At 39.2% G+C, this 27,784-nt stretch overlaps 1 protein-coding gene across 12 annotated transcripts in view; it reads right to left on the bottom strand.

Annotated features, from left to right (window-relative positions):
• Positions 1 to 27,784, bottom strand: part of ZDHHC20 (zinc finger DHHC-type palmitoyltransferase 20) — a 72,990-nt gene that overhangs the window by 28,411 nt on the left and 16,795 nt on the right. For all 12 annotated transcript variants that reach the window (XR_007473208.1, XR_007473210.1, XR_007473209.1 and 9 more), the window contains exons 2-4: positions 17,044 to 17,070; positions 12,966 to 13,069; positions 7,295 to 7,415 (exon numbers count right to left, since the gene is read on the bottom strand). Coding sequence is in view for 9 of the 12 variants with exons in the window: in XM_049701327.1 (XP_049557284.1) it covers positions 7,295 to 7,415; positions 12,966 to 13,069; positions 17,044 to 17,070 (252 nt within the window). In the remaining 3 variants the exon portion in view is untranslated. The remainder of the gene's footprint in view (positions 1 to 7,294; positions 7,416 to 12,965; positions 13,070 to 17,043; positions 17,071 to 27,784) is intronic.

The raw sequence follows: 27,784 nt of genomic DNA, 5'->3' as shown, positions 1-27,784 counted from the left end.
TCTTCCGTATCATGGCCTCCAAAGCAGACAGGTGCTTCTTGGCAACAAGACAAATGACTACGGGTCTTTCGCTAGAGCTGAGACGTTCACAGATTTAGAGCACGTGACTGATACATACTCTGCGGGATTACTGGAAGTGCGGCAGACTTCTTCGGGGGTGTCCGCCTGGTCTACAGGCCACTCTCTTTCCAGGAAAGGATTTCAGACCCCTTTTCTACCTGGACTGTGTGAACCCACCCACCTCCCCCTTCTGGTCCACGCTCTCTCCTACGAATCAGGGCTGAGGGGCAGTGAGCTGTATCTCACGGGGTGGAACTGGTAACACACGATGGCCGCGCTTCGCCACGTGGATGGGATAAGAAAGGGAGAATCATTTTAAGGGCGACAGTGTAGGAAGTGAGCAGATGCCAGGGAGCAGCAGGGGCAGCTGCAGGAGCCCCTCTGGCCCCCGGGTCTCAGCTCCAGTCCCTTCTTGCAGTCCTGCCCTCAGGGCACAGGAGACACCCACCACTTTCTTACACCACCCCATACGTTATGGTAGTTTCTTTTGGAGGGAAGGGGGAGTTAAAAAGCTTACGCTGTTGTCTGTTACTTGTGATCATTAGGGCTAACAGACATAGTAACAGCAGAGAAAACAGGTTCAAATAAAAATTTAAATTAAACATACCCTCTAAAAAGTAGATGGACCATGTCATGTGTTAGTGTTTTTGGAAAAGAATTTGGCCATATCTATAAAAGCGTAAGGCATGAACACTCTCTGCCCGGGATCTCTGCCTCTAGAAAATTTATTCTATAGACATGCTCTCACCACAACATGGTTTCAGTAACAAAGCACTAGGAATAACGAATTATGAAGGTAGTTAAGCATTTTATGATACACTACATAGACTTTAACAAGAATTCTCCTTACAAAATAGACACATACCCTAAACTGGAAGAGTGCAAACATATTAAGTGGAAAAAAGCAAACTGCAGAATAGTTTGATATACAGCATGTTTCATCTCTCTGAGGGGGGAGAAGAATATATGTATTTTTCTATTTACACATCCCAATACAATGCATCCACCTTCAGACTTGAATTAACATATATAAGAGAGACACAAAGTGTTATTTTGAAGCAGTGTTAGCAGTTACACCTGCTAGAAGGCAGCTACCCAGGTAACCAAATCTGTACTGGTTAATACCTATCCACTCTCATTGTTAAAATGTTAATTGATTGTATGTAAGTTCTGCAATATTCTGTTATATATAAAAAATTTCTGCAAGGATATACAAGAAGGGTGGCAACCTCTGGGGAGTAGTGCCAGGGTAAGGGGCAGACACTTCTCATTTGGTATCCTTAAAACAATTTTTTAAAATCATGTTCCTGTATTACTTTTATAATTTAAACCAAACTTCAAGATGAAGGGAATTTATACAAATATCCCCTTATCAAATGAATAACGTGTACCTTACTGAGGGCCTTCTGTAGTACCTTGGCTAGACTGGACACTAGGGAAGTGAACCCATACAAGGTAGGAAAAGCAGAGCAGGTATAAAGGACCTGAGAGGTCTCCTAACCCAACCTCTCAGTGTTTAGGTTAGAAACACCCCCAAACCTAAAGAGAAAACAAGTAGTTTGCCCAAGATTGTCTCCCTCTCTCTCTAAATGAGTGGTCAGATCGGGATCAGAAGCCCAGTGTCTTATTTCCTTTTCCTCTACATTTCCTCCACTCAAAGTTCTGCCGTTGCTCTGAGATGAGATGAAACGAAACAGACTTTTCAAGAAGCCTTTTTAAGGGTCTTGATGACTGAGTAGATAGAAGAACTGGAGTAACAGCAGCTGTCCAAGACAACTGCGGTTTCTAGGAGGGGTGGCCAGAGAATGATGCTGCCAGTGCCAGAAACAAGCTTGATGCTGGCGGGTGGAGGGAGTGGGGGGGTATGGGAGGGGCGGTTAGGTTGTTTTTCTTTCTTTCGTTCATTCATTCAACAAATACTCAGTCTCTACCCTGTGACAAACACTGCTCCATGCTGAGAATATAAAGTTGAACAAGACAGACTTCCCTCCTGCCCCCATGGTGTTAGGTTTTGCTCGACTTGAATTGGGATAACAGGTCACCTATCCTTCGGAAGGTGGGGATACAAGAATGGAGCCCTAGTGGGCGCACATGCCAAGGGGAGTACCAAAGCCCCGACCAGGGCCCTGGGGGAGGGCAAGGCAGCCTCGTCCCTCAGAAGGCGCAGCTGCAGTCCACCCCTCTGCCTGACAACAAGAAAGGGTTTGGGCAGCAAGCGCATGCTCGTGTGACAACGTCCCTCAATCTGCTAGTTCACAGTAAGGAAAGATAACTCAGTCTGACAACTATTAAAGAAAACAAATCGTCTGAGACACAGTGGACCAACGATCACAATATCGTGGTGTCAGAGTTCCACGGTTAAAAACAGCTGAAGGAACAGTACAAAAAGAATTGGGACGAGGCGCCCTTGTGAAGTGGGGTTAAAAAAATGTAGGAGGAAGAATAAACATTCAAAGATGCAGAAACAACTAGGATGGGAAAGCACAAAGAAGAAAGTTTTTCCAAAGAAGAAAGTTTTTCAAGCCGTTAGAATGAAAAGCCACTGAACTTGGTTAGGAAGAATGAAAGCCAGCTGCCTGGAATCTGCTGGGAAGGAAAAGAGGCCCAGGGTACAGACGACTTATGAGGGGACCCACCACGGTCAAAGGGAAGAGAAAATAGAATGGTAGTTGGAACACGTCAGAACCAAATTTTTGTTGTTGTTGTTGTTTTTCTGCGGTACGCGGGCCTCTCACTGCCGTGGCCTCTCCCGTCGCGGAGCACAGGCTCCGGACGCACAAGCCCAGCGGCCATGGCTCACGGGCCCAGCCACTCCGCAGCACGCGGGATCCTCCCGGACGGGGGCACGAACCCGCGTCCCCTGCATCGGCAGGCAGACCCCCAACCACTGCGCCACCAGGGAAGCCCCTTGTTGTTGTTTTTAAGAGGAGATACACTTTGAAGTATACCTGAAAGCAGAGGGAAGAAATGGGTTGGAAATTATTAAGTGAAGAAGATTTTTAGGAGCAAACTGTGGGAGAAGGGAAGAAAGAGGTCAGCAATCTTTATGCAAGTTTAATAAAGGACAAGAATGCAGACCCCAAGAAGGAAGCGAGGTCCTGAGGGACAGCCAAGTGTGTGCAGGTGCAGGGCGGCCCCCGAGCCTGGAAGCAGCTGGGGCTCTGCCGCCATATTTCACACTCGTTCTCTCCTACTTACTAGCTTGTGAACTTGGGTCAGTAACTCACTTTCTGAAAGCCTCAATTTCCTCTTTTGTAAATGCAAATAATATGAAGCGCAAAGGACTACTGTGCAGATCAAAAAAAATACGGAACATATCAAATTCCCAGTAGAGCAGTTATTATCGTTACAATAATGTTATTGTTTTTGATAAAACATAAAGTGAGACTCTAGGATGGGAAAAATTGGTGAAGGGGAGAAAACTACGGAGATCTTTCAAGTGTATAAGCAGCCATTATGGAGAACACCCAGGAACAGATTCATCCCACAAACGCCTCCTGGGGGCCTGCGGGGTGACGCACTGGCTGTGTTAGGGCCGTGGACGGAGATCCCAGTGCCAGAGCCTCAGGACAGAGTCAAGGAGGGAGGAGCACAGACAACCAGCAGACTGCGACCTGCGATCTACAAGGCAAGAGTGTGAGAAGTTCAGAGAAGATTTTTAAAATCTCTTCTTGTTTAAGTGAATAGAAATGGTTGAAGAGAGCTGGACAGTGAATTAAAACTTTAAAGTAGATTTAGGGAGGAGAAAATTAGCATTCTAGGAAGAGGAAAAGACATAAAAATAAAAGGTGGGGAAGGACAGAGTTTTAGCGGAGTTGACACAGGGAAATGGAGCGGGAGAAAGCTAAAGAGAAACACTGGCTGTATCCAGACTGTGGAGGGCGGAGATTTAGAAAGACTCATTTTGCTTCCTTAATAGATGAGATGTCCACGTGGTTCAAAAAAGCACAAAAAGGAGCGCAGTGACAGCCCCCACGCCCCTCCACGAAGGCAGCTCTGTCACTTTCACTAATCTCTGGTCTAAGAAAGATCCACTTTCTATAACATGTGGTTCTGTAATTTCATTTTTTAAAGAATGCATGATATTATTTCTATAATAAGAAAAAAAGAAGAAAACCCCCAATGTTCTTTGGGATTCTAAGCAGTAGAAATGCAGTATAAAACGGTGCTCAAGGGCAGGGGCTCTGTCTGCAGTCAGAAGATAAGGTGTAAATCCCAGACCTTGCCACTTGGGACGTCAGGGCCCTCCCTCCCTGTGTCGCACTTCTTTGTCTCTAACGTGGGGATAAGTGCTGCACTGTCTCAGAGGGGCGTAAATAATCACCATGAAGTGCTCAGCAAAATTCTCCTGCACTACTCAACAGATGAAGCATTTTTCAGAGTAGTGGAAAGCCATTAAAATTAATGAAAGGTAATAAAGCTTTAACGGTAAAGACTTTACGTTAGCAGCTTTTAACTCTTTGGGGCATAGGTACTGCTCTGAAAATCAAAAGAATGGGTTACTTCAAAATGTACCCCAAATTTTGCGTTTAATCTCACGGTTTCATTAATTCTCTGAAATCTTGGGACTTTGGGTTAAAAACACCTAGGGAATTTCCTGGCGGTCCAGTGGTTAGGACTCCGCGCTTCCACTGCAGGGCACATGGGTTCGATCGCCTGTCAGGGAATTAAGATCCCGCATGCCCCACAGCACGGCCAAAAAAAAAAAAAAAAAAAAAAATCTAATCTACATAACTGCAGCTACTAACAACTGTTGTAAACTAAACATTTTATAATTGAATATAAAAAGGGATTATTTTAAATTAGCTCTCGGACTTCCCTGGTGGTGCAGCGGTTAAGAATCTGCCTGCCATTGCAGGGGACACGGGTTGGAGCCCTGGTCCGGGAAGGTCCCACATGCCGTGGAGCAACTAAGCCCGTGCACCACAACTACTGAGCCTGCGCTCTAAAGCCCGCGAGCCACAGCTACTGAGCCCACTTGCCGCAACTACTGAGCCCACTTGCTGCAACTACTGAAGCCCACGTGCCTAGAGCCCATGCTCCGCAACAAGAGAAGCCACCGCAATGAGAAGCCTGCGCACCGCAACAAAGAGTAGCCCCCGCTCACCACAACTAGAGAAAGCCCGTGGGTAGCAACGAAGACCCAACGCAGCCAAAAATAAATAAACGTTAAAAATAAATAAATAAATAAGCTCTCACTTACTGAAAATTTATTACTGTACACTGAGATCTATACTAAGTGCTTGTCTCATTTTTGTATACTTCCAGAGATTTAGAGACTATTATTCTCATTTTAAAATGAGGAAACCAGGGCTTAGGAAGTTTAAGTGACTCTCATTGCACTAGCAATGGAAAAGCTGGGGTTTGATCTGAAATCCATGTTTTCATTCTATACGGTAATATATTGGTTATGCAAAGGGACAGCATAGGCATACCTCGTTTTATTGCGCTTCACAGATACTGCGTTGTTTTTTTTTTTTTTTTACAAACTGAAGGTCTGTGGCAACCCTGCATCGAGCAAATCTATTGGTGCCATTTTCCCAGCAGCATTTGCTCACTTTGTGTCTCTGTGTCACATTTTGGTAATTCTCAAAATATTTCAAGCTTCACTATTATTTTATTTGTTATGGTGATCTGTGATCAGTGATCTTTGATATTACTGCTATGATTTGCTGAAGGCTCAGATGATGGTTAGCACTTTTTAGCAATAAGGTATTTTTAAATTAAGGTATGTATGTGTTTCTCTGACATAATGCTACTGCACACTCAACAGGCTACAGTACAGTGTAAACATAGCGGTTACACGCACCGGGAAACCAAAAAGTTCACGTGACTTGCTTTATTGTGATATTCACCTTATTGCACTGGTCTGGAACCAAACCTACAGTATCTCCAAGGTGTGCCTATATGAAATGCATGAAAAATTTAAATGTCGGTCAAATATCCCCTTCTAAAATTTTGCACAAATTTAAAATTTTCTTAAGTCAGAATGTGTACATAATTATACAAAGGTAAAGCTCCTTTTATTTCCCCTCAGAGTTGAGAAGCATAGGGGTTCTATAGGCAGAGCACCTTTTCACATACTATCTGTATGACCTACCTATATGACTACCTGTATGACCTTCATCAAGTTACTTAACCTGTCTCTGTTCCCTCGTCTGTAAAATGGAGAGAGCAGTGTCTCCGTCACAGGCTGGTGTGAAGTTTAGATGAGTCTGTATGTGTAAAGAACTTAGGTCAGAGTAACTGTTAGCTATCACCATTATCTGGTATTTGCATGAATTAGTGAGATGTATAATACATAATTTAAAACAATTTCCTGTACTTAAATGACCAGTCTGGCCGCTCACAGGTCCATCCCTATCAGTAAGGCTCTGCCCCTGAGAAAAGGAAGCTGCTGCAGTCACAAACGTCAAGGGGGCCAGTGGAACAGACACAGCTTCGGAACCAGACAAACCTGACTTCAAATTCTGGCTCTCTGAATACTAGCTTTATAGCCTTGAACAAGCTTCTTCCCCTTGATGTCTTTTATTTCTCCCCATTCTAAGTTACCACATTCTTGATTTTTAAAAAAATTACTCAGTGATGACACAAAATATTCAAATTCAAACCAGGATTTCCAAATGATGGTTTGCTAAAAATTATAAATGAAATTTTTAGCCATGAAGATTGAGTTGGGAAAAAAAAAGAAATGCAGAAAAAAGAGATCCACATTAAAGTGAGCCCCTTAAAAAATCTATATCAGGGGGCTTCCCTGGTGGCGCAGTGGTTAAGAATCCACCTGCCAATGCAAGGGATACGGGTTCAAGCCCTGGCCTGGGAAGATCCCACATGCCATGGAGCAGCTAAGCCCGTGAGCCACAACTACTGAGCCCACGTGCCTAGAGCCCGTGCTCCACAACAAGAGAAGCCACTGCAATGGGAAGCCTGTGCACCGCAATGAAGAGTAGCTCCCGCTCGTTGCAACTAGAGAAAGCCCACGCGCAGCAACGAAGACCCAATGCAGCCATAAATAAATAAATTCATTTGAAAAATCTATATCGACATATGTACATACCTATTATCTGAAATACCATGTAAGATACACAACACGTGAAAATCCTGTTCCCACAGATGTTATTTGTGGCAACCGCAATATCCACTTAATAGTCAAATCATGCAAATATATCTTGGCAAAAATTACCATATTTTAAACATTATTTGGGAAGAAGAGCTTAAGATTTGTTTTTCTTACTCTTTGAAGCTGATGTGGTGTAGATAGGTAAGTCCCTTGCTGCTCTTCTCAAAATTTCTTGCTGTCTTTCTTGGCTGAATTCCTTTTCATAACGTTCCTTTTCAGAATTGGACAAGCAGAACTATAAAAGGAGAAATAACTATTAATTCTTTTTAATCCCATAATTATTAACTATCAGGCTCAGAAAAACAAAGTTGTATCCAGAACAGAAAAAACAAAAATATTTCCTTCTATAAAGGCAAAACCTGTCTTCGAATTTGTTCAGGAAGCTAAATCAAGCACAGTTTAACAGAACCACACACATACCTTTGACAGATTGAGAAATATTTGCCCTCCATACTTATGATGGCAAAGAACATGAACTAAATATTTTTTGCTTTTTTACAGAGAAGATTAACTTTCCCCATCAAAAAGGGCTTAATATATATTTTCTGTTAGTAAAAATTCTGGTGTTTGAAAGTTAGTGTCAAGAGATTTGGAAGGATGTCCAAAGAGTCACTTGCTTTGCCTAACAGGCTAAATCACAGGCATGGGGCCCTACTATTTTCTGGCCAAATTTCTCAATGAGGACAACAAGTCCTTCTTTCACTACTCTGTTTTTGCTTTTAAAAAGCTAATCACTCAGGGTGCTTTCTCCAGAAGTATTAAGGATCGCCAAGGTAAGCACAATCTCCTTTTCTCAAGGAGAGATTCCTTTATAGAGTTGTTTCCAGTTTCCACTTCTGAAGTTTTAATTCCCATGTGTGGGCAGCCTCCAGCCTATTTCTTTAAATAGCATTTTCCTACAAAGGACTTGTTCAGTTGCTCTTCTTTTCATGTCATCCCAGCATCTCAAGGACCTCAGTTTTATGCCTCTATTTTATGTAACCAGGAGTTATTTTTCAGTGTCTATTGGTCTTTATTTCACAGATTTTTTTAAAAAACAAAAAAATGGCCTAGACATGCTCTTGATCATAGTTCATACTTTAACAATACTGTTCCTCAATTTTTATTTACTTACAGGGTTTTGCTTGAAAAGGTCTAATGGGTCGTGACTAAAACTTTATCTTTTAAAATTTGAGTATTTTGGTCTACCTGCGAACTCAAGTGCCAAGTCTTCCACACTCTCAACGCCTCATTGTCAACAACGGCACTGCCTTCCTGATGCAGCCTCTTCTGTTACAAACGGGGCGATAGGGCAGCACAGGCAGGATTAAGAGCTCTGGGGTGAGGAAACTGTGATCCCAAGCAGCTCAGGGAATTTTCTAAAGCTGCAGAATTATTGGCAGAGCTGATATAAAAACACAAGTCTCTTGAGTTCTACCCTAGTATGTTTCCCTCTGTGCTGCTAATGTGAAATACGTGTTCTTTCTTTTTACAGACTTGTTACTCTAGCCTGGCCAAAACACGATGGCTTAAGAAGTAGCAGAGTCCACTTAGATGGCCCAGCCCAGCTCCCACAACTAAATCTTGGTGGCACACAAGAAACCCCCAATCTGCTCATAAAGGACAAGAAGTAACATGGACATATGAACAGGACAGAAAACAATCAGAAAAAATGACACACAAGCTTGACATTGACACTCTGGAGGTCACTCATCTAAACCCCCAGGCAGGCTGGAATCTTCAGACATTTCTGAGATCCACCTCCTCGAATACTGTCAGGTACAAAAATACTTTCCTACTTTGTAAGACGGCCCGTTCTCCTTTAAGAGAACTGTAACTTGCTAGAAAGTCCTTCCCTGACATGATGCATCTCTGAAACATTCAAAACAGAGAATAAAAATCATATGGTATAACGTTAAGTATGTATTTGGAAGAAAGATGCTCTAATCAAATTTTACAGTTTCCTTGTAAAATCTGAACAGAATCTTCCTGGGCTGAGCTGTTTCTAGCCAGGCCTCAAAGTCATTACTTTTCCGTAAGAACTATGGTTATAAATTACGAAAAGCTTAAACCAAATGAAAATCTCAAGAGACACCAGGATTTTAGATGAGGAATGGAACAAAACAAAACTTAAAATGAGCTAGATGTTTGAAATTATTCCTGTCTATTTTTCATTAAATACTACTGAACAGAATTCAAACTATGAAATGCCATTATTTTAAATTTAGTGTTCAAATGGTTCAATTTAAGTATCTGTTACACACCAGTTAAGAGCTTGGCACTGTTCCAGGTACCAGGGATCCAAAGATGAATAAAAATACAGCCTTTGCCTTCAAAAACACATTCCTATAGTTCAGTACGAATGTTAACCATGTAAACACAGAATTACAAATCAGCAATTCTTTGCAAGGTGTGATCAAAGCTCCCTCGGGAGGGGTGAGGGCCGTCAATGAAAGTTTCTCGGAAGAAGAGGTACCTAAACGGGGTTTAGAAAGATCAACAGGAATCGTCCAGGAAGACAAAAGCAGAAAGAAAACTTTGGCAAAAGCAGCGGCATATGGAAAACACAAAGAGGTGAAAATAGTATATTCAGGGCAACACACTACTTGAATACAGAGTTCCAGGAAGAAGCAATGGACATGAAGTAAGACCTCAGCTCGTGAAGGGTCTGTGTACCAGGCAAATGACCAGCCCACTGGCAACCTCTGCAGGAATGCCAGAGAAGCGACAGAACCTTATTTTCTTTTTAGAAAGATGACACTTAGTGATGGAAGACGCCTACCAGCTTTTCTTATGCTGCTTCCTCCTTACCATTCATTCACTCAAGTATTTAGCAATCTATTATATACTAGGTCTGATTCTAGGCAATGAAGACACAGCAGGAAATAACAAAGAGTCTTCCTTCAAAAAGCTTATCCTTTAGTGGAAGAGATAACTTACAAAGGTCTCAGCTTTAATACCACTTCTTCAGAGATTTCTTTGATCACACTATCTAAAACAGCTTTTTTCCTAACAGCTGTTACTGTTATGCTCTGCCACATCATCGCGTTCTTTTTCTAAATGTATCACGATTTATAACACTTTATGTTTGTCTTGTTCTTTTTATTCCCAGAGCCCACCACAGTCTGACAAAGAGCAGATGCTTAGGAAATACTTGCTGCCTGAAAGAATGAAAAAAGAATGCCTACCTTTATAACTTAACTTCCCTAAAAATGTATAGTTTTTGCTTTTTCGACCCAACCAATCCCCCTAGATCCAAGCCCGAAGTGCTGCTCAAGCCTGTACATTTAGAGTCCTTTTAATGCAGTCATGAACATCTATCTCACAACTATGCGATTTCCTATCAAGAGCTACTCAGGCAGCCCAGAGTAAGCTTATTCAGAAAGATAATCTTACATTCCTGTCCCTGGTTGTCACTGCAGCCTAGCTTAGCTGTCCCTTCATGACTGAATAATCAATCCATTCAATACTTACTGATGCCTGCTATGTGCCGGATAGTGGGAGAGGGATATAGTGGAGAACATGATAGAAATGATCCCTGCCCTTAAACAACCGGCAATTTAATAAGGTGATACATACAGGTAAGCAGGCAATTACAATACTAGATGACAAGGTCCATGACAGGGAAGGTAGATCGTGCCATAGAAGGGCCACTGGACACAGGCTGTCAGTTACACTTACAATTACACTTACAGGAATAGGGGAGCATGAAGGATGGAGTGGACGTAAAGGCTTAATTAAGCACTGGGCTAAATGCTAAATGGGTACAACATTGCAAATACAACAACCAAAAAAGAAAAAAGTAAGTTAGATGGCACTAATGTGCTAGGCATTCTTTTAAGCACTTGCCCTATAGCATTAATTATATATTATTATAAATACCATCAATCACATGTACGTATGGTTAATTTATTTAACCCACACAACAATCCAATAAGGTGCATACGACTACCATCCTCACTTTACAGAGGACGTACCTGAGGCACGGACAGCTAAGGAGTGTGTCCAACGTCACGCGGCTAGAAACGCAGAGGGATGAGACAGACGAGGGGGTCTGGAGCTGGGGCCTGAGTTCTGAACCTCTGTACTATCCTGTTTCTCAAAAGTACTGCCAATTGTTTTTCTTATTATATTTTTTATTTCCTGTAATAAAAACTATTTACTTTCACACATGCTATGTTTCCAACAGCCATCACTACTAGTAATTGATTAGATAAAATTAGGTCCTTTTCAACTTAAGAGATTAAGATATGGGTGGCAATTTGTAATATAACTTTAAGGGCTGACTAATTATTAGCAAATGTTTGAAGAATATATTTGAAGAAACAGTAAGCTTGATGAGTGGTTTACATTATCCCTTAAAACAAAAGCCCCCAGTAGAAACAATGGGCAGTGAGAGTTTGGCGTTACCCACTACTGCTGAATGTACGTGCAGCACCCAGCAATGCTCCTCCTGGGCATCTGCCCCCAAGGACTACGTATGTACGTACATGTGCCAGAATGTTGACGGCAGTCCTACGTGTAGAAGCCTGAGACTGCAAGCTGCCCAACCGCCCACGCCCATCAACAGTAGACCAGATAAACTGTGTTTATAACACAGCAGAGGAGGGAGCCACAGCTGTATACAACAACATGCATGCATCGCACACGAAGAGAACGTTAATGGAAGAAGCCAGACACGCAAGCACACGTCCTATGTGGCTCCATCCACGGGAGGCGCAGACCAGGCAAAGCCAGCTGATGCTACTGGGTGGGCAGGGGTCGGGGGAGCAGTGGCTGCAGGGAGTGTGAGGGGCTCACGGGAAAGCAGTCACGTTCTGCTTCTGGAACTGGGTGCTGGTTACTCACGTGTCCAGTTCATGAAAATTCGTCAAGTGTACATTTATGGCATGTATAGTTTTCTGCATATATGTTCTATAAAAAGTTAAATGGAAGTTGCTATCTTTAAACATACGTCTATAACTTTTAATGGATTCTGATGAATCTAATACAAAGGGAAACAATTACATTATTACCATCATCTAGTACTTGAGTGCTAACCATATGGCAAGTCCTATGTTAAATGCTTTACATGAATGAATCTCACTTAATCCTCACAAACATACTACAGAGGCGGGCATGACTGTTAGCTCCACTTTCCAAATAGAAAACTAAGCCTTGGATTCATTAAATAATGTGTTGGAGCAGAAAATCAAACTCAGGCAGTCCTAACTCCAGAGAATATATTCTTATCTATCTAGCTATTCTAAACTTTAGGTGAAGAGAATTCAGTCAGCTACATCAAGGCAAAAAGGACATATGGTCTTCAGCTTTACTCCACATAAATGTGTACTCATGTTATTTCCAAGTGGAACCTCCAAGCAGCAAAAACACTAGCCACACTAGGTGTAACAAGCCACGATCAAAACACTTTATTTAGTTGCAGCTTATTTGTTCAGGCCTGAGAAAAAATAAATGTTGAAAGTTTCCAAAAATAAACTCTACTTTCCTAACTCAATTCTGTCCCTTAAGATTATTCACTCCAGTGACATAAAGTACATCTTTAATTTAAGAAAACATAGCATGGCAGAAGAATATTAGCACAGCTAAACCTTAGCGCCATCATCCAACTTTTACGAGGCTGCGTCAGTGGGCTGTATCTGAGGGATACGCTGATGACTCACACTCACAATGTAGAGTTACCAAGCAATTTATGAATGAAAACAGAACAAATGCATTATGTAATAAAGTTTTAACAAAGGTAACACAGGGAAAATAATTCCATAATTAGTGAAAACATTTGGTAATTTACCAACATTAAATTTACCTCTTTGGAGGGGGAAGCGGGAGATGTGAAAATTGTCATCCAATAGGACCATACAAACATAACAATGAACAGATGGAAAGCCACAAGGTAAACAACGGCCTTTCCTGGTAAATAAAAACAAATAACATTTCATTGAATCCAGGTGAAAACAGGAAAAAGCATTATATATTAAAACACAATATTTAGGGTCAGGAGGCTCGATCCAATAAAAAATTTAATTAAAATGTACTAAAAACATCAAATATATACACTCCTTTATCTGCATGACGTTAACATTACAGATACGAAAAAACATTCTATTCCTGCATTTAAGGGTTATTGGCCTGGTTTATAAATAAAGACTGTATTCTGAGATGAGATTTGATTTCATTAAGTTGCTGAAGATTTAAGCTGAAATCTTATGAGCACCTCCTTCAAGAGCACTTCCTAAAAGTTAAGATTTTAAATGACTTAAAAATTATTATTTAATGTTCACTATGAACATTAAATCCATGGAACTATATACTGAAAATAAACAACTCAATTCCTGGACTGTCAGGAAAGGTATCCTAAATTCCATTGTCGTTTTCAACACGGGGTAATGAAAAAATTTTAGCCACTCTGAATTTCTGCCATAACTGTTTCCTAAGTGGATTAGTGTAACATTGCAACATCTTTATCTCCAAATATTAACTCACTGCTATAACTAAAAACTTTTTGTTGTGTTCTGTGGTTTTTCTATCTGTAAGAAGTGGGACTGGTTTCCATTAAGAAGCCAGAACTATTTACCAAGTTCTTAAATTCTTTTTCAGTTTGGAATGCAGCACCACAAACTCACTGAAGAAAACAAAGCACAGATGAGCACAAAAGTTTGCGATTCTACTCATTTGTAAAGTTTGGATCAAATATTACTTTTTCCAAAAGCCTCCTCCATTACTTTCAGAATTTATTATCCCTTCATACTATTCTCCCCAAATAATTTACTCAGACTTCAATTAAAGCACTTAATGTGTTTCCTTTAAGTTAGCTGCTTAATATTGATAAGTTAATAAATGCAAAACACTTAGAACAGTGTCTGACACATAATAAATCCTCAATAAATATTGGCTATTATTATCATTGCTGTCCAAGTATAGCAGTTCCTTATTCTCAAAAACTGGTTCTTTTTGTGCATTCCCTATTTCAGTGTTACCCAAGTATATAGACTGATAAAAAGTTTTCACTGGTCTGCAGTTAAATGAGGAACATTAAGAAAAATGTAGTGAAGTTTTTATAAAGCTAACATGTATTCAATTTGAAGTACTGTCCTTCCTTTGGTCTGAGGTTACTTTTCCTTATGTTTTTGGTTTTTAAAAAATGTTTTCACATAAAATAATGATACAAAATTGACAACTTGCTGGATCCCAGCATTTTCTTCTGCAATTATACTGGTCCACGTCTGGTCTAACAGAACAGAACCCTGAGACACACAGATGACCGATGCAGGAAGCCAGGGCTCGATGGCCCTCACAACGCATGGCTGGCTAATCAGCACGGAGCGCGTACTTCAACTCCTAGCTCCTAAAATCTCTTTCAAAGTAAACTTCTCATTCTTTTCACTGCTAGTGCAATAGTTCTTAAATTGTTGCTCATCTCATATGGGTCACTGCACAAGCCAATGGGCGCCCTTGCCTTCCAGTCTCTTGCTTCCAATCCATCTCAGTGGCCAGCGTAAGATATGTGGCTCACCGTTTCTTATCCCCCTTGGCTATGCAATTCCTGGGAAATAGCTCCACCTACATGACTAATGAATGCATTCTAAAACTCTGGAACTTCCTAGTAACCATATTTATTTTAACTATAGCTACTCAAGTCAGCCCTTCTACCTACCGAAAGTCTACTAGAAGACATATAACGTTATCGTATTTCTAGCCCTCACAATGGTCTCGTGGGTATTCTTTCAGTTTACAAATGTGAAATCGAAGGCTCAGAAAATTCAATATTTTGCCCAGTGTTACTTACTTACTAAATGATAACGCCAGAATTCAAACCCATGTATGCTTGATAAAAACCCAAGGTCTTTGTCACTGTGTCATATCTGAACTAATTTTCCTCCGCTTTTTAAATTATTATCTTAGTGGTCACATCCTACTTCAGAGATAACATCTGGTGCCAAGACGAAGCCCTAACCACAACTTCCTTCTACTCTCAAATATGCTTTCTTTTCACTTTCACAAAAACTGATGTCATCCTCGTTGAAAATTGTGGTTTCGCAAAATCTGCATTCTCTATCATTCCAGCTCCCTCTATGCTAAACCCCATGGTCTAACCAATGGATTCAAAAGCATCCCTTCATTTGTTTCTCCTTTGGAAAAAGAGGCTGGAGCTTAGTCTCCTGTTACACCAACACTGAAGCCATTTTTCAAGCTTGCAATTTTATCTTCACCTATATATAGCTCATTTCACTTCTTTATATTACTGCCTTGCCCCCATATTCAATCAAGTTTGTCAATCCTCATCTACGTATTATTGCATAGCTTGGTTACTTTAACTTTAAACTTCTTAATCACTGAGTTACTTACAGCTAAGGCTAGAATACAGAACAATATACTTTAACATTTTTTAAACATTTAATATTTTTTTAGAATATTTTTGCTCTCCGTAAGAACAAAAGCACATGGTTTTTGCCTTAAAAAATCTTAACCTTCAGTTAAAGAAAGAAGAGATAAAATAAATCTCTTAGTATATTGCCTGGAATATAGTAAGCACTTAATAGACGGTAGTTATCAAATTATAATTTAAATAATAACAGGAAATATTGTTTTTAAATAAGTTCAAATTAGTGTGATTACTAATAATCCCATATATATGCTATAAACTATTGGTTACAAGTAATACTTAAAGTAAAAGCTTAACTCATCAAATTAAATCAAAGTTCAAAGAAAAACTGAACCTATAAATCAAAAAGTCAGACTCAAAAATCACCTGTAACTGAATTAAGAAACAAATAAGCAAACAAAAAACTTTACTCAAAGACTCTCTGAAAGACATGGGGAAAATAGCCCCAAGAAATAATGATCCAAGTTAAAAGTTCTTTTATAAGAACTTCAGAAATTCTCTGCTTTCTATGTCTGTGCTTTCAACACACAGGAAACAGTTTTGATTTTAAGCAAGAAAAACAAGCCTACTACCAAGATTGAGTCTATATTTATTGTTACTGAGAAGTTAGATCCAAAGTCAACTTGAGATTTACATGCTTAATACCTTCTATTTTCAACAATAAGAATATTTATTAATTATTTCTAGGGACTTCCTTTGCGGTCCAGTGGATAGGACTCAGCGCTTCCTCTGCAGGGGACACGGGTTGGATCCCCGGTCAGGGAACTAAGATCCTGCAAACTACGCAGCTCGGCCAAAAAAACCACCACCACAAAAAAAAAGTTTCTAATTATTCAACTGTTTTAGAAATCCTCTGGATTTTCGTATCTCAAATCAAATTTTATTTTTGAAATTTGATCTCAAAGGACTTAAAATTTTCTTTTATCTCAATAAAATTTTGAGTAATGATTTTTCTCTCCAGACACTGTCTCTTTGATTAGTCATTAAAACTTTAATTCCATTTCAAAATGCACTAGTAATACAATTTACAAATTCAGAGTCTGGTTACTTAATCAAATGACTATGAGTAGTAAAGTACTATTTTAAACAAATGCATAAACAAGAGAACCACCAATAAAATTTAGACATCATGAAACACCTCCTCCGCAAACTTAGCTAGAACTGATATTAAAAATCTTTGAACCACTACTATAAAGAGTTCTGAAGAATATACAAGGCAAAAATATGTATATAAATACATCAAAGAAGTTTGGGTACCAGATGCCTTACAAAATAACAGCAACTTCAATTTACATAAATAACACAAATGAGAATATACTGAATGTATAAAAATAAACCTAATAACACATCTCCTTTTAATCACTTAAGCTTTAAGAATATATATCTTCTTCCTGGAAACCAAAACACACACAGTCATCACTAAATAACAAGTATATGGGTTGTAATTAAGATACCATAAGTAGTCTACTTAACTTGAGAGTAAAAGTTAAAAGCGCCTTACCGTTTTCTCCATTTCCAGAAAGTGTAACTAGAATAGAAGAAAACACAGTGAATATATTTTAAACACTCGTATATAACCTTTATTTCAGGTTGACTATTCACCTAATATCATTTTCATAAACATAAAATTTAGTTGTAAAATGTAAACAATAAGGCAAATTCAGAACTGCACACTCAAAACCATGGAAACACTAAAATTCAAATTCTTCTTTACCATAAACATTGCAATCACACTAAAATTTTTCTTCAGACCTTTGTTAATTTTAAGTGTATCTATATGGTTATAGCGATGATGTTTTCTTTAGCTCTTTTCTTAATGCTACCTACAGAATGAGCAGAACTCTCCTCTACGGCACTCATAGGGCACTTAATTAAGTAGTCTGTGATGTAACTTACCAAACTTTTTGTAAAAGCTACACACAAAACACATTGTTATTTTTCTACAGAAAAAAAAAAAGAGGAACCTATCCTGTGATTTTTAGAGCACTTTTCTTCCTAGTTTGAAACCCTGGGAACTGCTCCTTATTCCTCCTCTCTGGATAGTCCAATGGCCTCTGGGTCCTGTTGATTCTACTACCTAAGTCTCTTCACATCCGCCTCCCCCTCCCATTTCTCCCATTGCCTTGTTTTAGGACCTTCTCAAATGCGATAGCTTAAAGCAACTCTACTCGCAGTTTAACACATCCTCATCACCAGCAAATCTGAAGATGGAATACTCTTCAACACCCACCAGTCACTTACAGAAAAAGTCCACAATCTTCAGAGTAGCAAACACTATAGGCCCTCTGTGATCTACAATCTGTCCCCCTCTCCAGTCTCTTGTCATTTGCCCATACCCACGGTCTAATTATCCTGAAAAAAACCTGCAGTTTCCTAAATACACCAAGATGTTTCACACACAATTGCTTCCCCTACTCATCCTTCAAGACCCGGTGTATACACTCCCTCCTTGGCAAAGCCTTCCTGAGTCCCACTCTAGGCAGAGCGGGTCACTCCTTTATTTCAACGTTGCTCACCCCTCCATCTCTACCATACCACCTCATTTTTCACAATTACTTGTTGACATGTCTGTCTCACCCTGCTGGACTGCATTAGTGTGGAATCATGTCTTAGAACAATAACAAACCTAACAGTTATCATTAGTTCCTTCTTACAGATAAATAAACTAAGACTCAAAATAATTAAAGGACGTCCCTGAGGTCACAGAGCTAGTACATGCTGTGTAGGTAAGATCTGAACTCAAGGGCTTCCCTGGTGGTGCAGTGGTTAAGAATCCACCTGCCAATGCAGGGGACACGGGCTCAAGCCCTGGTCCAGGAAGATCGCACATACCGCGGAGTAACTAAGCCCGTGAGCCACAACTATTGAGCCCTCGCACCACAACTACTGAAGCCCGTGCTCCGCAAGAAGGGAAGCCACCGCAATGGGAAGCCCGCACACCGCAACGAAGAGTAGCCCCTGCTCGCTGCAACTAGAGAAAGCCCATGCGCGGCAATGAAGAGTCAACACAGCCAAAAATAAATAAGTAAAATTAATTTAAAAAAAAAATCTGAACTCAAGTCTAGTTGGACTTGTATTCTTTCCTGGAGTGTGTTTCATTTTATTCAGTATTTTAGTTCCAAAGCCTGGCATACAGCAACAATGCTTAAGAAATGTTTATTAATTCAATATCCATTTTTGACTAAAATCTCATTTTTGACTAAAGTATCCAGGAGTATCTGGATACTTCCTTAACAAACTAAAATATATCTATCTCAATCCCCAAACCAACATAATTTAATGAGAAAACACAATAGAAGTATTCCCACTAAAGTCAGGAACATAACAAGAAGGTTCATGATCATTACTTTCTTTTTTTTTTTTTTTTTAAATATTGTTTCAGAGAGGCATAGGGTTTTTTCCAGCCCATCTTAGGTCATTCAGGTATGGTCTGGGGTAGTTAAACCCTGGGCTGGTCCCCTCTGGCCTCACAAAGCATTTCCCCTTTATGCTAGTGTACACTACTAAAAATATAATCTTCATTACCTGCCATGATATGAAATGATTGGGAAGCACTACAGTAGCCACACAATTATAAAAGAGAAATAAGTTAATTGTATAGAAATTGAAAAGAAGACATACGTATCACTACTTGTAGATTATATGACTACATTCTTTTATAGTCAAAGAAAACCAACTGAAAAACTATTATAAGAGGTGATAGTGTACAAAAACTGATATACAGAAATCAGTAGTTTCCCAACATACACGTAATCACTATGTAGAAGTTATAATAAAAGAAAGTTCTATTTACAAAGCCACCTAAGAAAATAATGTTCCTAGGAATAAATGTAAGAACTGAGCAAGATCTATACAAAAAGAAACGTTTTGATGTTTCTGAGGGACACTAATAAAAATCTGAACAGGTGGAAAGGCTTATATTCTTACATAGAAGGGTCATCATTAAAATGACAATTCTCCTGAGGTTATTCTTATAAATTTAGTGTCATCTCAATAAAAATACTTTTATTTTTTAAGCAGTCAGATTCCAAAGTTCATTTGTGGAAAAATAAACTTACACGATGAAGTAGGAAAATTTTGAAAGAGATGAATAATGAAGTAGCACTAGTCAAGTCAAATCCTAGAGCACAGTATTCTAAAAATACTACAAACGCCGCAACTATTAAAACACTTGTACCGGCTCATGAATAAATACATCACTGGAACAGAACAGAACGCTCCCAAATGGAACCAAATGCATATAAGAATTCGCTATATGATAAACATGGGATTTCAAATCAGTGTGGATAGAGCCAATAAATAGCATCAGAATAAACGGGTGGCCATGTGGAAAAAAGATACCATTGAGATTCACAACACAGGTCAGGATAAATCCCAAATGTATCAAAGATTTAAATGCAAAAAATAAAAACAAAATCATACGTGTACTACATGAAACAAGGGAAATTTAAAATATATACACTTTTGGAGCTAAGTAGGTATTTCAGAGTATGACACAGAACACTGAAGCCACAGGAAAATACTGATATATTTGACTGCATAAAAGTAAAAATAAACGCTCGAAAAAAATCACTACAAGACAACAAGAAACTAGGAAAAAATATTCACAATCCTTACTATGGACTAAAAACTAATTTCTCTGTTTAAAGAGTACCTACAAATCAATAAGAGTTGTTTTTAAACAACCCACTTTTTCACAGAAAAGGAAATACAAACATCTCAAACATAAAAAAGATGGTCAACCTCATTCATAACAGAAATCCAAAGTAAAACTACAAGAAGATACCATTTTTAGTAATCGTATTAGTACAGATCAAAAGTTGATAACATACTGTGTGATCACACTTGTCAGAGCAGAGTTCTGATTTAAACTGCATCTGGCTAACAGTTTCTGGTGGCTGCCTCTTCCAACTTCCCACTAAGACAGCACGCAACTACAGGAAGCAACAAAATTGTTCCATACCAAAAACAAAGCTAGACAAACCAAGAATGACCAGAACTACTTCGTCAAGAGGGCCTTCCTGACCACAGGAGTGGGGTAAATAAATCTATACAATTCCCTTATCATAACACTCCTGGCACTGGTATGTAACTACTAGTTTCTAATCTGTAGTTCCTTCCAGATTTTTCTTGGAGGAAGGGACACGACTGAGTCACCAACGCCTGGCACAGGGTGGAGTGGAGCCAGCCCTCAGGATCTGTTAGCTGCCCCTCCGACTACACAGACAAAGGACAGTTAGGGACAACCAACACTGGGCCGTCTGCAGAGCCTCTGGCCTCACAGAGGGATATTCCGTTTTCTGAGGATCCCAATATAGTTTTAAAAATTCTTTTGATGATAAAGTCAGAACTATAAAAAACATTACACATACTAATGGTTACATGTGCCTTGTAAAGGTATAATGAATGTCCTTTTTTCAGTCATGTCAGTGACCATGTATAATCTCATTTGCAGATAATATTAATCTAAATTAATCTAAGTTTCTCTGTGAACCTGAGAGCTGGCCACATGCTCTCCTCCACTTAACTGCCCCCTTTTCTCACCTACTCCCCACTAATTGAGATTGAAAATCCCAGATACTCTCACTTTACCACCATCCTTTGCATCTACTGTGGCCATGTGATACAGTTTTGGCTAATGGATACATCTTTGGAAAAGGAAAAGTTATGGTGGAAAAACCTTTTTCTTCCTTGACAAGTGAAAAGCATGTGAGGAGAAAGCCGTATTACTGCCTTCACCCTGTTTTTGCTTTGCATACTTATAATGTAAGGATGTGCTGACAATCTGTAACTGCCAGCGTTCAACCTCGAGGGAGGACTATTTGCTGGGTACAGGGTTCTGGGCGGACAGTTCTTTTCATTTCACGCTTGAAAAATGCCACAGCACTTCCTTTTGGCCTCCACAGCTTCTGATGAAAAACCTGCTGTTGTTCTAACTTCCCCCCATAGGTAAGGTAAACTTCTGTCACTGTTTTCAAGATTTTATCTGTCTTTAGTTTTCACAAGTTTGGTTATGATGTGTCTTGGCATGGATTTCTTTATCTTGTTTAGTATTCACTCAGCTTCTAGAACCTGTAGGTTTATGTCTTTTGTCACACTTGCAAAAATTTAAGCTACTATTCCTTCAAGTACTTTTTCAGCCACACTCTCGTTCTTCTCTCCTTCTGGAACTCTGATGACACATAGTTTAGATTTTTTTTTTTTAATAGTTTCACAAGTCCCTGATGATCTATTCATTTTTATTTCTCAGTTTAATTTCTTCTGTTGTTCACACTGGGTTAATTTTTATTCCATCTTTAAGTTCACCGATTCTTTCCTCTGCCCTCTCCATTCTGCTACTGAGTAGACTTTTATGAGTTTTTTAATTTGGCTATCGTATTTTTCAGTTCTAAAATTTCCAGTTCTAAAGATGGGTCTCCTCTACATCTTTGCCAACCGAAGGTCACACAGACTTTCTCATATGTTCACTTCTATAAGGTTTAGAGGTTTTACATTTAGGTCTGCAATAGATTTTAAATGCTGATCTTAAAAAAATATGGTATGAAGTGAGGACTGAGGTTAATTTTTTTGCCTAGAGATGGACAACAGTTCCAATATCGTTAGCCAACAAAACTATACTTTCTCTACTGAGTTACCTTGGATTGTCTCATGAAAATTAATCAGCTATATTTGTAAGGGTTTATTTCTGAAGTCTCTACTCTGCCCCACTGATCTATATAGTCCACTCCTACTCTAACACCACCCTGACTTGATTCCAAGCAGCTTTAGAAAATCCTGAAATCAGACAGTATGACTCCTCCAGCTTCTTTTTCTAAAGTGTTTGGGCTATTTTAGGTCCTTTGCATTTCCATATAAATTTTAAGCTCATCTTTGATTAAAAAAAAAAGCCAGGCTTCCCTGGTGGCGTAGTGGTTGAGAGTCCGCCTGCCGAGGCAGGGGACATGGGTTCGTGCCCCGGTCCGGGAATATCCCACATGCCGCAGAGTGGCTGGGCCCGTGAGCCATGGCCGCTGAGCCTGCGCGTCCGGAGCCTGTGCTACGCAACGGGAGAGGCCACAACGGTGAGAGGGCCCGCATACTGCAAAAAAAAAAAACAAAAAAAAAACCAACAAAAAAAAAGCCTGCTGGGATTTTTGGCTGGTATTGCATTGGCTCTACAGATCACTTTAGAAAGAACTGATATCCTTAGAGTATCGTCTCCATTCCATGATCCCAGCGTCTCTCTCCACTTTAGATTTTACCTGATCAATACACAAACCCTGCACATATTTTGTTAGATTTATCCCTTTTATTTAATTTCTTGATGCAATCATAAATCAGCATTTTAAAAATTGAGGTATAGTTCATTTACAATATTATATGTTTCAGGTGTACAACATAGTGATTCACAATTTTTAAAGATTATACTCCATTTATAGTTACTATAAAACATTGGCTATATTCCCTGTGCTGTACAATATATCCTTGTAGCTTATTTATTTTATACATAGTCATTTGTACCTCTTAATCCTCCATCAGTTGTTACCCCTCCTCCCTTCCCTCTCCCCACTGGTAACCTCTAGTTTTTTCTCCTATATCTGTGAGTCTGTTTCTTTGTTGTTATGCTGACTAGTTTTTTTTAGATTCCCCATATAAGGGATAACATATAGTATCTTCCTCTGACTTATTTCACTAAGTGTAATATCTTCTAGTTCCATCCATGTCGTTGCAAATGGCAAAATTTCATTATTTTTCATGATGAAGTGGTATTCCATGGTAATATATATACCGCATTTTCTTTATCCATTCATCTGTTGATGGACACTTAAGTTGCTTCCATATCTTGGCTATTTTAAGTAATACTGCTATGAACACTGGGGTGCATGTATCTTTCCAAATTAGTGTTTTCATTTTCTTAGAATATATACCCAGGAGTAGAACTGCTGGATCATATGGTAATTCTATTTTTAATTTTTGAGGACCCTCCATACTGTTTTCCACAGTGTCTGCACCAATTTCCATTCCCACAAACAGTGTACAGGGGCTCCCTTTTCTCCACATCCTTGCCGACATTTGTCATTTGTGGTCTTTTTGATAATAGACATTCTGACAAGTGCGAGGTGATATCTCACTGTGGTTTTGATTTGCATTTCTCTAATGATTAGCAATGTTGAGAATCTTTTCATGTGCCTGTTGGCCATCTGTATATTCTTTGGAAAATTGTCTATTCAGGTCTTCTGCCCATTTTTTAATCAGGTTTTTTTTGATGTTGAGTTGTATGAGCTATTTATATATTTTGGATATTAACCCGTTATTGGTCATATCATTTGTAAATATTTCCTACCATGCAGTAGCTTGTCTCTTCATTTTATCGATGGTTTCCATTGCTGTCCAAAAGCTTGGAAGTTTAATTAGTCCCCCTCCTTCCTTTTTTTTGGCCATACCTCGCAGCATGCAGGATCTTAGTTCCCTGACCAGGGATCTAACCTGCGCCCACTGCAGTGGAAGTGCAGAGTCTTAACCACTGGATCGCCAGGAAAGTCCCCTAATTAGGTCCCGTTTGTTTATGTTTGCTTTTATTTTCTTTGCCTTAGGAGACAGATCCAAAACAATACTGACACAATTTATGTCAAAGAGTGTTCTGCCTATGTTTTCTTCCAGGAGTTTTATGGTTTGAGGTCTTACATTTAGGTCTTTCATCCATTTTGAGTTTATCTTTGTACATGGAATGTTTTAATTTCATTCTTTCACATGTAGCTCTCCAGTTTTTTCAGCACCACTTTTGAAGAGACTGTCTTTTCCCCATTATATATTCTTTCCCCCTCTGTCATAGGTTAATTAACAATCAGTGAGTGGGTTTATTTCTGGGCTCTCTATCCTGTTCTGTTGATCTATGTGTCTGTTTTTGTGCCAGTACCATAGTTTTGATTACTGTAGCTTTGTAGTATAGTCTGAAGTCAAGGAGCGTAATTCCTCCAGCTCTGTTCTTTCTCAAGATTGTTTTGGCTATTTGGGGTCTTTTGTGTCTCCACACAAATTTTAAACTTATTTGTTCTAGTCCTATGAAAAATGCTCCTGGTATTTTGATAGAGATTGCATTGAATCCGTAGATTGCCTGGGTAGTATGGTCATTTTAACAATATTATTTCTTTCAATCCATGAAAATAATACATCTTTCCATCTGTTTGCCATCTTCAATTGCTTTCATCAGTATCTCATAGTTTTCTAAGTACAGATGTTTTATCTTCTTAGGTAGGTTTATTCCTAGGTGTGTTTTTTTTTTTTTTTTGATGCAATGGTAAATGCAAGTTTCCTTCATTTCTGTTTCTGTTAGTTTGTTGTTACTATACAGAAATGCAACAGATTTCTGATATTTGTTTTGTATCCTGCAACTTTACCAAAATTGATGAGCTTTAGTAGTTTTTTTGCTGGGGTCTTTAGGATTTTCTATGTATAGTACCATGTAGTCTGAAAACAGTGACAGTTTTACTCTTACTTTCCTATTTGGGTGCCTTTTATTTCTTTTTCTCCTCTGACTGCTGTGGCTAGAACTTCCTATACTATGTTTAATAAAAATGGTGAGAGTGTCATTCTTGTCTTGTTCCTGACCTTAGAGGAATGATTTCAGCTTTTCATTGTTGTGTACATTAGCTGTGGGATTATCATCTATGGCCTTTATTACGTTGAGGTATGTTCCCTCTATACCCACTTTCTGGAGAGTTTTTATCATAAATGGATGTTGAATTTTGTCAAAAGTTTTTTCTGCATCTGTTGAGATGATCATATGGTTTTTATTCTTCAATTTGTTAATATCATGTATCACACTGATTGATTTGTGGATACTGATCTATCCTTGCACCCCTGGAATAAATCCCACTTGATCATGGTAAATGATCCTTTTAATATACTGTGAATTTGACTCGCTAACATTTTGTTGAGGATTTTTGCATCTATGTCCGTCAGCGATACTGGCCTGTGATTTTCCTTTTTTGTGATATCTTTGTCTGGTTTTGGTATCGGTGATACTGGCCTCACAGAATGAGTTCAGAAGCACTCCATCCTCTGCAGTTTTTTAGAATAGTTTGAGAAGGATAGGTATTAAGTCTTCTCAAATTTGGTAGAATTCACCTGTGAGGCCATCTGGTCATGGACGTTTGTTTGTTGGGGATTTCTTTTATTACTGATTCAATTTCGTTACTGGTAATTGTCCTGTTCATATTTTCCATTTCTTCTTGGTTCAGCCTTGGGAGATTGTACACTTCTAGTAATCTGTCTACTTCTTCTAGGTTATCCACTTTATTGGCATATTGCTGTTCGTAATAATCTGCCATGATCTCTTGTATTTCTGTGGTGTCAGTTTTAACTTCTTTTTAATTTCTGATTTTATTGATTCAGGCCCTCTCTTTTTTTCTTATGAGTCTGGCTAAAGGTTTATCAATTTTTAAAAATATTTTCAAAGAACCAGCTCTTTGTTTCATTCATCTGTTCTATTTTCTTAAGTCACTAATTCATTTATTTCTGCTCTGATTTTTTACTTCTTTCCTTCTACTAACTTTGGGTTTTGTTCTTGTTTTTCTCATCCTTTCTCGTAAGGTTAAGTTGCTTATTTGAGATTTTTCTTATTTCCTGAGGTAGGCTTTTATCACTATAAACTTCCCACTACAACTGCTGTTGCTGCATCCCATAGATTTTGGATCGCTGTGTTGTTTTCATTTGTCTCCATATTTTTTTTGCTTTTCTCAGTGATCCATTGGTTGTTTAGTAGCATATTTTCTAGCCTCCACTTGCTTGTGTTTTTGCAGTTTTTTTCTTGTAGTTGATTTCTAGTCTCATAGTATTGTGGCCAGATAAGATGCCTGATATTATTTCAATCAATGAGACCATTAATACTGCCAGTAATATGATTACTGAAAGGTTTAAATAACTTGTTGCATATATGCTCTACATTCTCTAATAGCTGTACCGTATATACTTTGTTAGAGCAAATAACCATTACAAATTATATTTTTCTCTTCCTTATAACCCTCCTCACTTAGGTCTATAAGAACATACGTACATATTTAATGTTCATATCATAGTTTAAGTTGCTGTCTCTGTAGTCATTTGGGTTGTCTAAAGCACATCCTCATTCTCTAGCAAACCGGTTTTGTTGTAGATACAATTCAAGTTGTTCTGTTTATATGCAGTGATTTGGGGGAGACTCAAAAATAATAAACCGTTACCATCATCTTCCCAGAATCCCAAAAGACACGGACTTTTTTTTTTTTTTTTTAACGTTGAGCCTTCTTTTAATTTATTTATTTTTATTTTTGGCTGTGTTGGGTCTTCATTTCTGTGCAAGGGCTTTCTCTAGTTGTGGCAAGCGGGGGCCACTCTTCATTGCGGTGCGCGGGCCTCTCACTGTTGCGGCCTCTCGTTGCGGAGCACAGGCTCCAGACGCGCAGGCTCAGTAGTTGTGGCTCACGGGCCTAGGTGCTCTGCGGCATCTGGGATCTTCCCAGACCAGGGCTCGAACCTGTGTCCCCTGCATTAGCAGGCAGATTCTCAACCACTGCGCCACCAGGGAAGCCTGACAGTGACTTTTTGAAGAGAGGAGGCCAGATGTCTTGTGAAATGTGCTACATTCTGAACTTGTTTCTTTTTGGTGTCCTTGACTTCTTCATCTACCCCAACCTCCTCCTACTACTACCATTCCATTTAAAGTCTAATGGCTTGAGTATAATTTGAGGGAGCAGGGGGAAGAGGATGGACAAGAATACTCATCTGGGTACTGTACAGTATTTAAGGAGATACTCAGGAGACACATTATTTAAGTTTGTCACTACCAGTGATGCTACGTTTGGCCATTTGGTAAGGTAGTGACCACCAAATGTCTCCTTTGTAAAGGTCCATTTTTGACTTGGACAATCACGAAATCTTTTTTTTTTTTTTTTTACGAAATCTTTTGTGGAGTAAAACGTTAAGGGTATGTGAATATTTTCTTCCCCTAACGGTTTTAGCATCCACTGATATGCCTTGCCTGAATCTATTATTTCATAGAATTAGAAAATCACCATTAAAAGCCCTCTATTATTTTTTTATTTTATTTTATTTTTGCGGTACGTGGGCCTCTCACTGTTGTGGCCTCTCCCATTGCGGAGCATAGGCTCCGGACGCGCAGGCTCAGCGGCCATGGCTCACGGGCCCAGCCGCTCTGCGGCATGTGGGATCTTCCCGGACCGGGGCACGAACCCGTGTCCCCTGCATCTGCAGGCGGACTCTCA

The sequence above is a fragment of the Orcinus orca genome, chromosome 18 (genome assembly GCF_937001465.1).
Source record: "Orcinus orca chromosome 18, mOrcOrc1.1, whole genome shotgun sequence".
NCBI lineage: Eukaryota > Metazoa > Chordata > Mammalia > Artiodactyla > Delphinidae > Orcinus > Orcinus orca.
The sequence above is the reverse complement of the archived record's forward strand: the minus strand, read 5'-3'. Positions and strand labels throughout refer to the sequence as shown.